The 14,202-nt window shown below is 38.9% G+C and overlaps 1 protein-coding gene across 1 annotated transcript in view; it reads left to right on the top strand.

Annotated features, from left to right (window-relative positions):
• Positions 1-92: 92 nt before the first annotated feature.
• Positions 93-14,202, top strand: part of LOC131954119 (uncharacterized) — a 20,935-nt gene continuing 6,825 nt past the window's right edge. The window contains exons 1-7 of the mRNA XM_059317649.1: positions 93-243; positions 1,041-1,070; positions 10,116-10,142; positions 10,413-10,485; positions 11,827-11,960; positions 12,633-12,731; positions 14,113-14,170. Coding sequence (XP_059173632.1) covers positions 192-243; positions 1,041-1,070; positions 10,116-10,142; positions 10,413-10,485; positions 11,827-11,960; positions 12,633-12,731; positions 14,113-14,170 — 473 coding nt within the window. The 5' untranslated portion in view covers positions 93-191. The remainder of the gene's footprint in view (positions 244-1,040; positions 1,071-10,115; positions 10,143-10,412; positions 10,486-11,826; positions 11,961-12,632; positions 12,732-14,112; positions 14,171-14,202) is intronic.

The following is a 14,202-nucleotide window of genomic DNA, read 5'->3' as shown; positions in this document are numbered from 1 at the left end:
CGTGAAATTTTCTTAAACTAAAAACACAGTGTGCACGATTTCGCTCCCTAGTTCCTGTTCAAAAAGATTTCACCTTGCTGCCTTCCATCTAGGAAAACATTGCGTTTTTAACTTGTTTTGATTCTATCTTGAGAGAGAAACGATGTAGCCTTCAGCTTTTGTTTTGGTTTGGAGAGTTAACAGCGCTTGAAATGATCAGCCGGGCAACTTACATCCTCCTTATCATCGCCACATATCCGCACGGTAAGTTTGAATGACTTGTTTTGGTATTTCTTCATATATGATGCATTGAGTTTGCAAAACATGAGACAACAATTAATCAAATGTCACTTAGAAAGAGGTAATGAATAGAACTCTTCCGACTCAAGTACCGATTGGTTGCTTAACAATGGTTGTTTAGATAGAAATATTTGAGGCTGAAAACTTAAGTGATTGGGGAGGGGGGAGGAAACGGGAAAAACGGTCGTTCATGTACCTGGTTTTTACCAGCGGAAATGAAATATTTATTGGACAGCAAGCCTCAATCTTGGGTTTTTTTTCAGTGCAGCAGCCAATATTTGAACTACCAACAATGTACATCCATCAGTATTTGACAACTACCAATTCATTACAAATACCAATATTTGACAACTACCAACAAAGTACACCAACCAATATTTGACAACTACCAACAAAGTACAACAACCAATATTTGACAATTACCAACCAACATTTGGCAACTACCAACAAAGTAAAACAACCAACATTTGACAACTACCAACAAAGTACAACAAACAACATTTGACAACTACCAACAAAGTACAACAACCAACATTTGACAATTACCAACAAAGTACAACAACCAACATTTGACAACTACCAACAAAGTACAACAACCAACATTTGACAACTACCAACAAAATAAAACAACCAACATTTGACAAACACCAACAAAGTAAAACAACCAACATTTGACAACTACCAACCAACATTTGACAACCACCAACTGCCCACAACAACCCGCACATGACAAGTAGCACATATTACAATATTTTTTCCAGATGTCAAGTGCATGGTCAAGAACAACAAAGGTAGGTGGAAATGTTGATCAGCATTTTATTGTCTGTTGCCATCAATATTACATATTACATTTTGTTAGGCTACAAGAAAAATCCCCCCCCCCCTGGACGTTCACCCCCCCCCCCCCCCCGTATTTACCCCGAAAAAATTACCCCCTGTCAATTACCTCCCTGTCAATACCCCCAGGGGAATTATCTCCCGCCTCTTGGGTAAGAATCCTACTTCTAACTAGAATTCTATACCTATATACTACTTTAATCCTAACCTTAAGAAAAGGACCAAAAGGAAAGCATCCACCTTAGAACAAAACTTAACACAAAGCCAAAGCCAACGCTAGACATTTGTTTAAACCTAACCCTAACTCTAACTCCAACCCTAACCCTACTAACCTTACTAACCCTACTAACCCTACAACCCCTGCTAACCCTACTAACCCTACTAACCCTACTAACCCTACTTACCCTAACCCTACTAACCCAATTAACCCTACTAACCCTAACCCTACTAACCCAACTAACCCTACTAACCCTAGTAAGCCTACTAACCCTACTAACCCTAACCCTAATAACCCTACTAACCCTACTAACCCTAACCCTACTAACCCTACTAATCCTAAAAACCCTATAAACCTAACCCTACTAACCCTACTAACTCTACTAACCCTAAAAACCCTACTAACCCTACTAACCCTACTAACCCTACTTACCCTACTAACCCTACTAACCCTACTAACCCTAACCCTACTAATCCTACTAACCCTACTAACCCTACTCACCCTAACCCTACTAACCCTACTAACCATACTAACCATACTAACCATACTAACCATACTAACCCTAAAAACCCTACTAACCCTACTAACCCTACTAACCCTACTAACCCTACTAACCCTACTAACCCTACTAACCCTACTAACCCTACTAACCCTACTAACCCTACTAACCCTACTAACCCTACTAACCCTACTAACCCTACTAAACCTACTAACCCTACTAACCCAACTAACCCTACTAACCCTACTAACCCTACTAACCCTAACCCTACGAACCCTACTAACCCTATTAACCCTAACCCTACTAACCCTACTTACCCTAACCCTACTAACCCTACTAACCCTACTAACCCTACTAACTATACTAACCCTACTAACCCTAACCCTAATAACCCTACTAACCCTACTAACCCTAACCCTTCTAACCCTACTAACCCTAACCCTACTAACCCTACTAACCCTAACCCTACGAACCCTACTAACCCTATTAACCCTAACCCTACTAACCCTACTAACCCTACTTACCCTAACCCTACTAACCCTACTAACCCTACTAACTATACTAACCCTACTAACCCTAACCCTACTAACCCTACTAACCCTAATAACCCTAACGCTACTAACCCTACTAACACTAACCCTACTAACCCTACTAACCCTAACCCTACTAACCATACTAATCCTACTAACCCTATTAACCCTAACCCTACCAACCCTACTAACCCAACTAACCCTACTAACCCTACTAACCCTACTAACCCTACTAACCCTACTAACCCTACTAACCCTACTAACCCTACTAACCCTACTAACCCTACTAACCCTACTAACCCTACTAACCCTACTAACCCTAACCCTACTAACCCTACTAACCCACTAACCCTACTAACCCTACTAACCCTACTAACCCTACTAACCCTACTAACCCTACTAACCCTACTAACCCTACTAACCCTACTAACCCTACTAACCCTACTAACCCTACTAACTCTACTAACCCTACTAAGTCTACTAACCCTACTAACCCAACTAACCCTACTAACCCTACTAACCCTACTGACCCTACTAACCCTACTAACCCTACTAACCCTACTAACCCTACTAACCCTACTAACCCTACTAACCCTACTAACCCTACTAACCCTACTAACCCAACTAACCCTACTAACCCTACTAACCCTACTAACCCTACTAACCCTAACCCTACTAACCCTACTAACCCTACTAACCCTACTAACCCTACTAACCCTACTAACCCATCTAACCCTACTAACCCTACTAACCCTACTAACCCTACTAACCCTACTAACCCTTCTAACCCTACTAACCCTACTAACCCTACTAACCCTACTAACTCTACTAACCCTACTAAGTCTACTAACCCTACTAACCCAACTAACCCTACTAACCCTACTAACCCTACTGACCCTACTAACCCTACTAACCCTACTAACCCTACTAACCCTACTAACTCTACTAACCCTACTAACCCTACTAACACTACTAACCCTACTAACCCTACTAACTCTACTAACTCTACTAACCCTACTAACAAAACTAACCCTACTAACCCTACTAACTCTACTAACTCTACTAACCCTACTAACAAAACTAACCCTACTAACCCTACTAACTCTACTAACTCTACTAACCCTACTAACAAAACTTACCCTACTAACCCTACTAACAAAACTAACCCTACTAACCCTACTAACCCTACTAACCCTACTAACTCTACTAACCCTACTAAGCCTACTAACCCAACTAACCCAACTAACCCTACTAAGTCTACTAACCCTAACCCTACTAACCCTACTAACCCTAACCCTACTAACCCTACTAACCCTACTAACCCTACTAACCCTACTAACCCTAACCCTACTAACCCTACTAACCCTACTTACCCTAACCCTACTAACCCTACTAACCCTACTAACCCTACTAACCCTACTAACCCTACTAACCCTACTAACCCTACTAACCCTACTAACCCTACTAACCCTACTAACCCTACTAACCCTACTAACCCTACTAACCCTAACCCTACTAACCCTACTAACCCTACTTACCCTAACCCTACTAACCCTACTAACCCTACTAACCTTAACCCTAACCCTACTAACCCTACTAACCCTACTAACCCTACTAACCCTACTAACCCAACTAACCCTACTAACCCTACTAACCCTACTAATCCTACTAACCCTACTAACCCTACTAACCCTACTAACCCTAACCCTACTAACCCTAACCCTACTAATCCTACTAACCCAAACCCTCCTCACCCTAACCCTACTAACCCAACTAACCCTACTAACCTTACTAACCCTACTAACCCTACTAACCCTACTAACCCTACTAACCCTACTAACTCTACTAACCCTACTAACCCTACTAACCCTACTAACCCAACTAACCCTACTAACCCTAATAACCCTAATAACCCTACTAACCCTACTTACCCTAACCCTACTAACCCAACTAACCCCACTAACCCTACTTACCCTACTAACCCCCTTACCCTAGTAACCCTACTAACCCTACTAACCCTACTAACCCCACTAACCCTACTAACCCTAACCCTATTAACCCTAACCCAACTGATCCTACTAACCCAAACCCTACTCACCCTAACCCTACTAACCCTACTAACCCTACTAACCCTACTAACCCTACTAACCCTACTAACCCTACTAACCCTACTAACCCTACTAACCCTACTAACCCTACTAACCCTACTAACCCTACTAACCCTACTAACCCTACTAACCCTACTAACCCTACTAACCCTACTAACCCTACTAACCCTACTAACCCTACTAATCCTACTAACCCTACTAACCCTAGTAATCCTACTAACCGAAACCCTCCTCACCCTAACCCTACTAACCCTACTAACCCACTAACCCTACTAACCCTACTAACCCTACTAACCCTACTAACCCTACTAACCCTACTAACCCTACTAACCCTACTAACCCTACTAACCCTACTAACCCTACTAACTCTACTAACCCTACTAAGTCTACTAACCCTACTAACCCAACTAACCCTACTAACCCTACTAACCCTACTGACCCTACTAACCCTACTAACCCTACTAACCCTACTAACCCTACTAACCCTACTAACCCTACTAACCCAACTAACCCTACTAACCCTACTAACCCTACTAACCCTACTAACCCTAACCCTACTAACCCTACTAACCCTACTTACCTTAACCCTAATAACCCTACTAACCCTACTAACCCTACTAACCCTACTAACTCTACTAACCCTACTAACCCTACTAACCCTACTAACTCTACTAACTCTACTAACCCTACTAACAAAACTTACCCTACTAACCCTACTAACAAAACTAACCCTACTAACCCTACTAACCCTACTAACCCTACTAACTCTACTAACCCTACTAAGCCTACTAACCCAACTAACCCAACTAACCCTACTAAGTCTATTAACCCTAACCCTACTAACCCTACTAACCCTAACCCTACTAACCCTACTAACCCTACTAACCCTACTAACCCTACTAACCCTAACCCTACTAACCCTACTAACCCTACTTACCCTAACCCTACTAACCCTACTAACCCTACTAACCCTACTAACCCTACTAGCCCTACTAACCCTACTAACCCTACTAACCCTAACCCTACTAACCCTACTAACCCTACTTACCCTAACCCTACTAACCCTACTAACCCTACTAACCCTACTAACCTTAACCCTAACCCTACTAATCCTACTAACCCTACTAACCCTACTAACCCTACTAACCCAACTAACCCTACTAACCCTACTAACCCTACTAATCCTACTAACCCTACTAACCCTACTAACCCTACTAACCCTAACCCTACTAACCCTAACCCTACTAATCCTACTAACCCAAACCCTCCTCACCCTAACCCTACTAACCCAACTAACCCTACTAACCTTACTAACCCTACTAACCCTACTAACCCTACTAACCCTACTAACCCTACTAACTCTACTAACCCTACTAACCCTACTAACCCTACTAACCCTACTAACCCTACTAACCCTAATAACCCTAATAACCCTACTAACCCTACTTACCCTAACCCTACTAACCCAACTAACCCCACTAACCCTACTAACCCTACTAACCCCCTTACCCTAGTAACCCTACTAACCCTACTAACCCTACTAACCCCACTAACCCTACTAACCCTAACCCTATTAACCCTAACCCAACTGATCCTACTAACCCAAACCCTACTCACCCTAACCCTACTAACCCTACTAACCTTACTAACCCTACTAACTCTACTAACCCTACTAACCCTACTAACCCTACTTACCCTAACCCTACTAACCCTACTAACCCAACTAACCCTACTAACCCTAATAACCCTAATAACCCTACTAACCCTACTTACCCTAACCCTACTAACCCAACTAACCCCACTAACCCTACTAACCCTACTAACCCCCTTACCCTAGTAACCCTACTAACCCTACTAACCCTACTAACCCCACTAACCCTACTAACCCTAACCCTATTAATCCTAACCCAACTGATCCTACTAACCCAAACCCTACTCACCCTAACCCTACTAACCCTACTAACCCTACTAACCCTACTAACCCTACTAACCCTACTAACCCTACTAACCCTACTAACCCTACTAACCCTACTAACCCTACTAACCCTACTAACCCTACTAACCCTACTAACCCTACTAACCCCCTTACCCTAGTAACCCTACTAACCCTACTAACCCTACTAACCCCACTAACCCTACTAACCCTAACCCTATTAACCCTAACCCAACTGATCCTACTAACCCAAACCCTACTCACCCTAACCCTACTAACCCTACTAACCTTACTAACCCTACTAACTCTACTAACCCTACTAACCCTACTAACCCTACTTACCCTAACCCTACTAACCCTACTAACCCAACTAACCCTACTAACCCTAATAACCCTAATAACCCTACTAACCCTACTTACCCTAACCCTACTAACCCAACTAACCCCACTAACCCTACTAACCCTACTAACCCCCTTACCCTAGTAACCCTACTAACTCTACTAACCCTACTAACCCCACTAACCCTACTAACCCTAACCCTATTAACCCTAACCCAACTGATCCTACTAACCCAAACCCTACTCACCCTAACCCTACTAACCCTACTAACCCTACTAACCCTACTAACCCTACTAACCCTACTAACCCTACTAACCCTACTAACCCTACTAACCCTACTAACCCTACTAACCCTACTAACCCTACTAACTCTACTAACCCTACTAACCCTACTAACCCTACTAACCCTACTAACCCTACTAACCCTACTAACCCTACTAATCCTACTAACCCTACTAACCCTAGTAATCCTACTAACCGAAACCCTCCTCACCCTCACCCTACTAACCTAACTAACCCAACTAACCCTACTAACCCTACTAACCCTACTAACCCTACTAACTCTACTAACCCTACTAACCCTCCTAACCCTACTAACCCTACTAACACTATTAACCCTACTAAGCCTGCAAACCCTACTAACCCTACTAACCCTACTAACCCAACTAACCCTACTAACCCTACTAACCCTACTAACCCTACTAACCCTACTAACTCTACTAACCCTACTAACCCTCCTAACCCTACTAACCCTACTAACCCTACTAACACTATTAACACTACTAAGCCTGCAAACCCTACTAACCCTACTAACCCTACTAACCCTACTAACCCTACTAACCCTACTAACCCTACTAACCCTACTAACCCTACTAACCCTACTAACCCTACTAACCCTACTAACCCTACTAACCCTACCCCTAAACCTAACCCTACTAACCCTACTAACACTATTAACCCTACTAAGCCTGCTAACCCTACTAACCCTACTAACCCTACTAACCCTACTAACCCAACTAACCCTACTAACCCTACTAACCCTACCCCTAAACCTAACCCTACTAACCCTACTAACACTATTAACCCTACTAAGCCTGCAAACCCTACTAACCCTACTAACCCTAACCCTAACCCTAACCTTAACCCTAACCCTAACCCTAACCCTAACCCTATTTCTATCCCTATCCCTAACCCTAACCCTTACCCTTACCCTTACCCTTACCCTTACCCTTACCCTAACCCTAACCCTAGCCCTAGCTCTAGCCCAAAACCTAGCCCTAAATCTAGCCCTAGCCCTAACCCAAACTCAAACCCTGTCCGGGGGGGGGGGTGGTAATCTCCTACTGGGCGGGGTAATTGACAGGGGGGAAATGCCCTGTTCCCTTTTTGTTGGTTGTCTCAACCGTTTGATATATTTTGTTATATCATTATGGATGTGTCTCAATATTAAGATATATTATGTTATATCAGGTACTGCCTCAACATTTTTATATAATATGTTTTATCGATATGGTGGTGTCTCAACATTTTGAAATATTTTGTTAAATCTGTGAAGATTTGTTAGAGAAACAAGTTCTAGAACATTTTAAATTATAGCACTTTTAGGTAAACACGGGGTGCTCAAATGGATTTTTCAAGCTATAATTCATTCTTTCATAATCTTTTATAATTTTGTTTTGCTTTAAATAAAAATAGAACACATAATTTCCTTTATAATGATGTGCTTTGTGTTACTGATTTTTAAAATCACAGTATAAAACTTGACTGAGTCGTGGTTTGTGAGTGGGATGATTGTCTTATTTACGTGTTGTACCTCGTGTTGTTTATTTAGGACTGGATACATTAGTTAGTGGTTTTAGTTTGTTAAGTAGTGGTTTAGTTAAGCTTGTAAACGGGGTGCGCGGACCTTTGACCACAGGTGCTTTGACCATAGGGGGTTTGACCACAGCGGAGCTTTGACCATAGGGGCTTTGACCATAGGGGGTCTGACCACAGCGGGCCTTTGACCATAGCGGTTCTTTGACCATAGGGGGTTTGATCATAGGGGGTTTGACCATAGGGGGTTTGACCACATGTTTTCTCAGCAGAGGGTCTTTGATCACAGGTGGTCTATCAACGGGTGTTTGATCACAAGCGCTGTGTCCGGCTTTGATCATAGGTGTGATACAATTAACTCGATTTTATACATGTTTCCTGAGAGTACGTTAATAGAAATTAACATGTATTTAAAAAAAGCCAAGAACTATATTTTAGTCTCCACATAAAGGCTGGTGCTAGGCCTCATAGATTTATTTTAAATATAAATGAATCACAAATAATGCGTTATATAACAAGTTTCACAAATAAATAATGTAGATGTACTTGAAAATACATAGCATATATAAATGATAACAAATGATACAAAACTTGCCAACAATATAGTCAAAGATGTAATACATAAAATGGTTAACTAAATGGCAGATGTGCTATAGCACGCAAATATGTCAGTACATCTGTTTGACCATATATCTGGACAGCACGTTGTACTTTTTCGTGCAGCATCTTGTATCGCTTCTCAGCTGGGTAGTGTTTTATTTGGCAAGAGACAGTATAACGCAGCAGGGTTGATGCCGTTAACAAATTGACATAGAGTAGTTTAGATGACTTGTATTTATACATGATGATTTAACATATTACATCATGTCGAAATTTAAAATACAATTTAGCAACTTTTAAAAAATCCTTACCATATATGGACAGCATTGGACAAACCACCTGAGATCAAAGACCCTATGTGGACAAAACACCTATGATCAAAGCCGGACACAGCGCTTGTGATCAAACACCAGTTGATAGACCACCTGTGATCAAAGACCCTCTGCTGAGAAAACACATGTGGTCAAACCCCCTATGGTCAAACCCCCTATGATCAAACCCCCTATGGTCAAAGCACCGCTATGGTCAAAGCTCCGCTGTGGTCAAACCCCCTATGGTCAAAGCCCCTATGGTCAAAGCTCCGCTGTGGTCAAACCCCCTATGGTCAAACCCCCTATGGTCAAAGCACCTGTGGTCAAAGGTCCTAGGACCGTAAACGGGTTGTAGTTTAGTAAGCTTATGATTGTATTTAAGATTTTATTTTATCGATACTTTTTTATATTATTTTTTTTTCATTTTTTTTCTTTCTTACTTTCGTTGATTGTTGAAGTACATTTTCTCACTACATTAATTCAAAAACTAATTCGAATTATAATAAATTGTAATTTAAATGACACAGCTGATGTAGTGCGCTGAGCGTCTACAATAGAAAAAGTCGACCCTTTTATTCCTTTGCTAAATCTATAAACATTATAGATTTCGTAAAACAAAGAGCAATTTTATTTTTCATCTTAACAGATCCTTATCATAATCGAAGCGAGACATGTAAGTAAACTCTGTAATTAAATGTTTTTTGAGTTATAAATAGTTTCCTATATCTCTTAGTTCTACCTAGCATGCGCCAATGATCTGTCGTTACATATTGCAGTTAATCCTGATGTAGTTTAAGTCTCATGTGCCATCTGTCGTTACATATTGCAGTTAATCCTGCTGTAGTTTAACTCTCATATGCCAATAATCTGTCGTTACATATTGCAGTTAATCCTGCTGTAGTTTAACTCTCATGTGCCACTTATCTATCGTTACATATTGCAGTTAATCCTGCTGTAGAAGGAGTATGTCAGACGGGATGTCTTCCACAAGGAGCTATGTCCAAAATACTTTGCTTGTAATATATTCTTTCAATCCTTGTTATATTAAATTTGATTTAACTAGTATAAAGTACAGATGTGTGTCTATAAGCAGAGGCGTTTCTAGGGCGGATGTCACACGGTGCGTCAACTCATGATGTTGACACCATTTCCCTCCCCAGAGAATTTTTTTGTGTTCAATGTATATTATAGGTAAATATGTTTAAATATATGTCATTTAAAATGTCGTTCTAGATTTCCATTTACTAGACTTACATGAAAGTATTTGCAGAATACTTTGAGATTTTACCAATAGATTGGGATCAAAGAAGGATTCAATAAAACAACAGTCCCTGTTCTTTGGAACACAACTTTTAGTACTGAAGCAAAATTTTGCTCCAAACAAAAGAGAAGAAGTACTAAACAGTAGATATATCACTTTTCCGGGTTTTTAAATTCTAGAGCTCAAATGGATTGGAAGACAAAAATAATTTAAAAAATTTTTTTCCGTGGTCCCTCCTCCCCGTCTAACACCGAATCACCTCGCAAAAGGTCTCTACGGCATTTGTAATCTGGTATTCCCTTTAATATTAGCAAAGAAATAGGAAACTAATAAGTGTTAGAATTATTGTTTATAATAATTTAAAAAAAAAACGACAGAGAAAAGTGTTTTGTCTTATTAATTAATTTGTTGAGAGAGAAAACGATCAGATACTAAAATTTAATTAGTTAAGAGAGGATATAATCAGATTCTAAAATTTAATTTGTTGAGAGAGGAAACGATCAGATACTGAAATTTAATTTGTTGAGAGAGGAAACGATCAGATTCTAAAATGTAATATTTTGCTATTAACTATAATGTTAAACAATAATAGTAACGATGTTAAATACAGTCGCTGATTAAGACAACTGGATATAACATTGCTTTCCGTTTAGTTAGCAACTTTAAGTCGGGTTCGTCAATTTGTACTAAAATGACTATTTGACTCCAATCAGCCATTAATTGTACCGGTGATAAGCATTTTTCTTCTGTATGTTATGCATTTGTTTGTCTTGGTATCACCCCCCCCCCCCCAAATATGTGTCATCTTGTGGGTTCCGCGCTCCGCTCGTAACGTCTCTGTTTTTAAGTAAATAAATACATTATAACGGCATTTACATATATATATATATATATATATATATATATATATATATATATATATATATATATATATATATTTTAAATTGCTTAATTAATTTTTTTATTTTTTTATTATTTTAATATATATATATATATATATATATATATATATATATATATATATATATATATATATATATATATATATATATACATATATATATATACATATATATATATATATACAATTATACAGTGAAAGCTTTGATTACGCTAACTGTGCCTATCAAGCGACTATCAACAGACATTGCTGGCCTGAATTGAAGCAGAAGGCACAAAATGTGTTGGCTCAACTAAATCAAGCTGGAGAGTTTCAACGCTGTGGATACAGTTAAGTTTTATGTTTTAAAAGCTACGCATTGTGTACATACAGCATGTATATGCTGTATATGCTGTTTATAAGCTATTATACGATATTTATATGTGTATACATAGGCTATATATATATATATATATATATATATATATACATTTATATATATATACATTTATATATATATATATATATATATACATTTATATATATATATATATATAAATGTATATATATATATATAAATGTATTTACCAATATATAAATATACTTACCAATTATTTGCGTTTTTAGGAGATCTTTGCCGATTTTCAAAAAAATTTTTTATTGAAATGGTAAGAGAAATACAAGACAGTTTAAAAAAAAAAAGAGATAAGACAATTACAAATAAGTGTTAAAATTAATTTGAGTGATTAAGCCTACCATGGTTTAAAGTTAAACATACCCTTTTTTGACGAATGCCCAAGAAAGCTGAGCACTTGTTTAGCTTATAGGTAAATCTGGCACGGAAAATATATTTAACATGAGGAATGTTCAATGAACGCTTTTATTACACGGTTTTTCATATTCAGAGTTTTTAGATAAATGTAAGTATCTGACAAAAACGAATCATATTTAATGTTGCAAATTCAGTTTTAACTTCTTTAAAGTGAGGTAATATTGATAATTAAATATGTGTGTGTTTTCAGGTTTGGACCCAAGCTCACAAACTGGTTTTACGTTTGATCAAAGCCGATCGGATCTGAAACTTTGTTATGACTTTTATTTTTTTTATAAGCCACCAACAAGTTCGTATGGATATATCAATACACATCATATTTGTTGTCGTGTATTTCATTGAGTATATTTTTTGTGCTGCTTAGTGGTGTTTGTTAAGCTTACTTTTACAAAATGTCTAAGAATACTTAACCAATAGAAAAGCCATTGAGCATAAGGTCACACTACTTCTACCATTGGCTTGATTTTGTGCGGCTCTTTTCAACATGTCAGAATTGCAATTTGGATCTTGCTGGAGAATATTTATTTTCTTGTCTTGATTGGTCTGCCCACTTTTCCCTTTCCTCGGGGATTCCCTCTAGTCTTGTCTCGCCATATTGTCTGCGGGTTTCCTGATAACGTTTCCATTATTTCGGGGATTCCCTCTAGTCTTGTCTCGCCATATTGTGGTCCATCCACCTCCGTGTTTTATTTCTTGTTGTTCAATCTTCTGTTGGCATCCAGCCATACCTTGTCTTTACAGAAACGGTGCAGAAATCGACCTATCAGTACTTTAATGAACTAACCCAAACATTCGATTTGTACCGTGTTGCCCTTCCCCGTCCCTCGCGTAAAATTCACCTTTTGATTCGTTTCTACACAAGCCCAAACTTAAATACAAAGTGTCGTATTTGAAACTTATTGTTTTCAACGCAAATGAAGATTTGAATTTTGATAGTTCTGTTTATATAAAACGATGTTTGAACAGAAAAAGACCAAGTTATAGACCATGTACCCGAAATTAGTATGCCCAGCTTAAATAGTTGCTTTTGTACTTGATATTTTGGGTTATTAGCTTTTTGATGTTTAATGATAAATAATGTCGCTTAAGTCTTGATAATTTGGGTTATTAGCTTTTTTTATGTTTAATGATAAATAATGTCGCTTAAGTCTTGATAATTTGGGCTATTAGCTTTTTTGAGGTTTAATGATAAATAATGTAGCTGTACTTGCCATTTATCATTTTCTTTACTATTGTATATTGTTTACTAACATTGAAGAAATAGTGTGACGTCACACCATCTGAACTCTCCCGTCTCCCTCTCAACAAACACCGTCACAAAATTACTGACCCCCCTACCCCTACGTGTGTGACGTCATTTATGGTCGGCCCCTTGGATAAGGTAAAGGTGCAGTAAAACTGAGGTCAAACGGCGCACTTTCTTTCTTCACTGGCGGCTTAGGCAGAGCCAGCGTCGGCCCAAACGATTTATACCAGAAATATATAGCACGACAGTGTCGTAGATTTTGTGTTATTTTCTCGGCTTCTCCTTCCTCTCGAGAGAATTTCCTTAGCGCGTCCTTTGCCTAATGGCTTTTGCACAATTCCTATCTTTTTGTGTGTTTACTTTTATTTTAAACTCTACCAGTTACAAAGTTATTCTGATGAATTAAATATTTTTATTGCCTCAGGTTATTGCATAATTTTTTATGCTTGTTGGAAAAAGGAATTCAGCAATCCTGATTGCAGGTTTGAGCTGATAACTTGTAGTTCGTACCCTT

Source organism: Physella acuta, unplaced genomic scaffold (assembly GCF_028476545.2).
Source record: "Physella acuta isolate Inbredline_101_S28 unplaced genomic scaffold, ASM2847654v3 ptg000973l, whole genome shotgun sequence".
In the NCBI taxonomy this organism is placed as follows: Eukaryota; Metazoa; Mollusca; class Gastropoda; family Physidae; genus Physella; species Physella acuta.
Note: the sequence above shows the minus strand (reverse complement) of the source record. Positions and strands in the feature narration are given on the sequence as shown.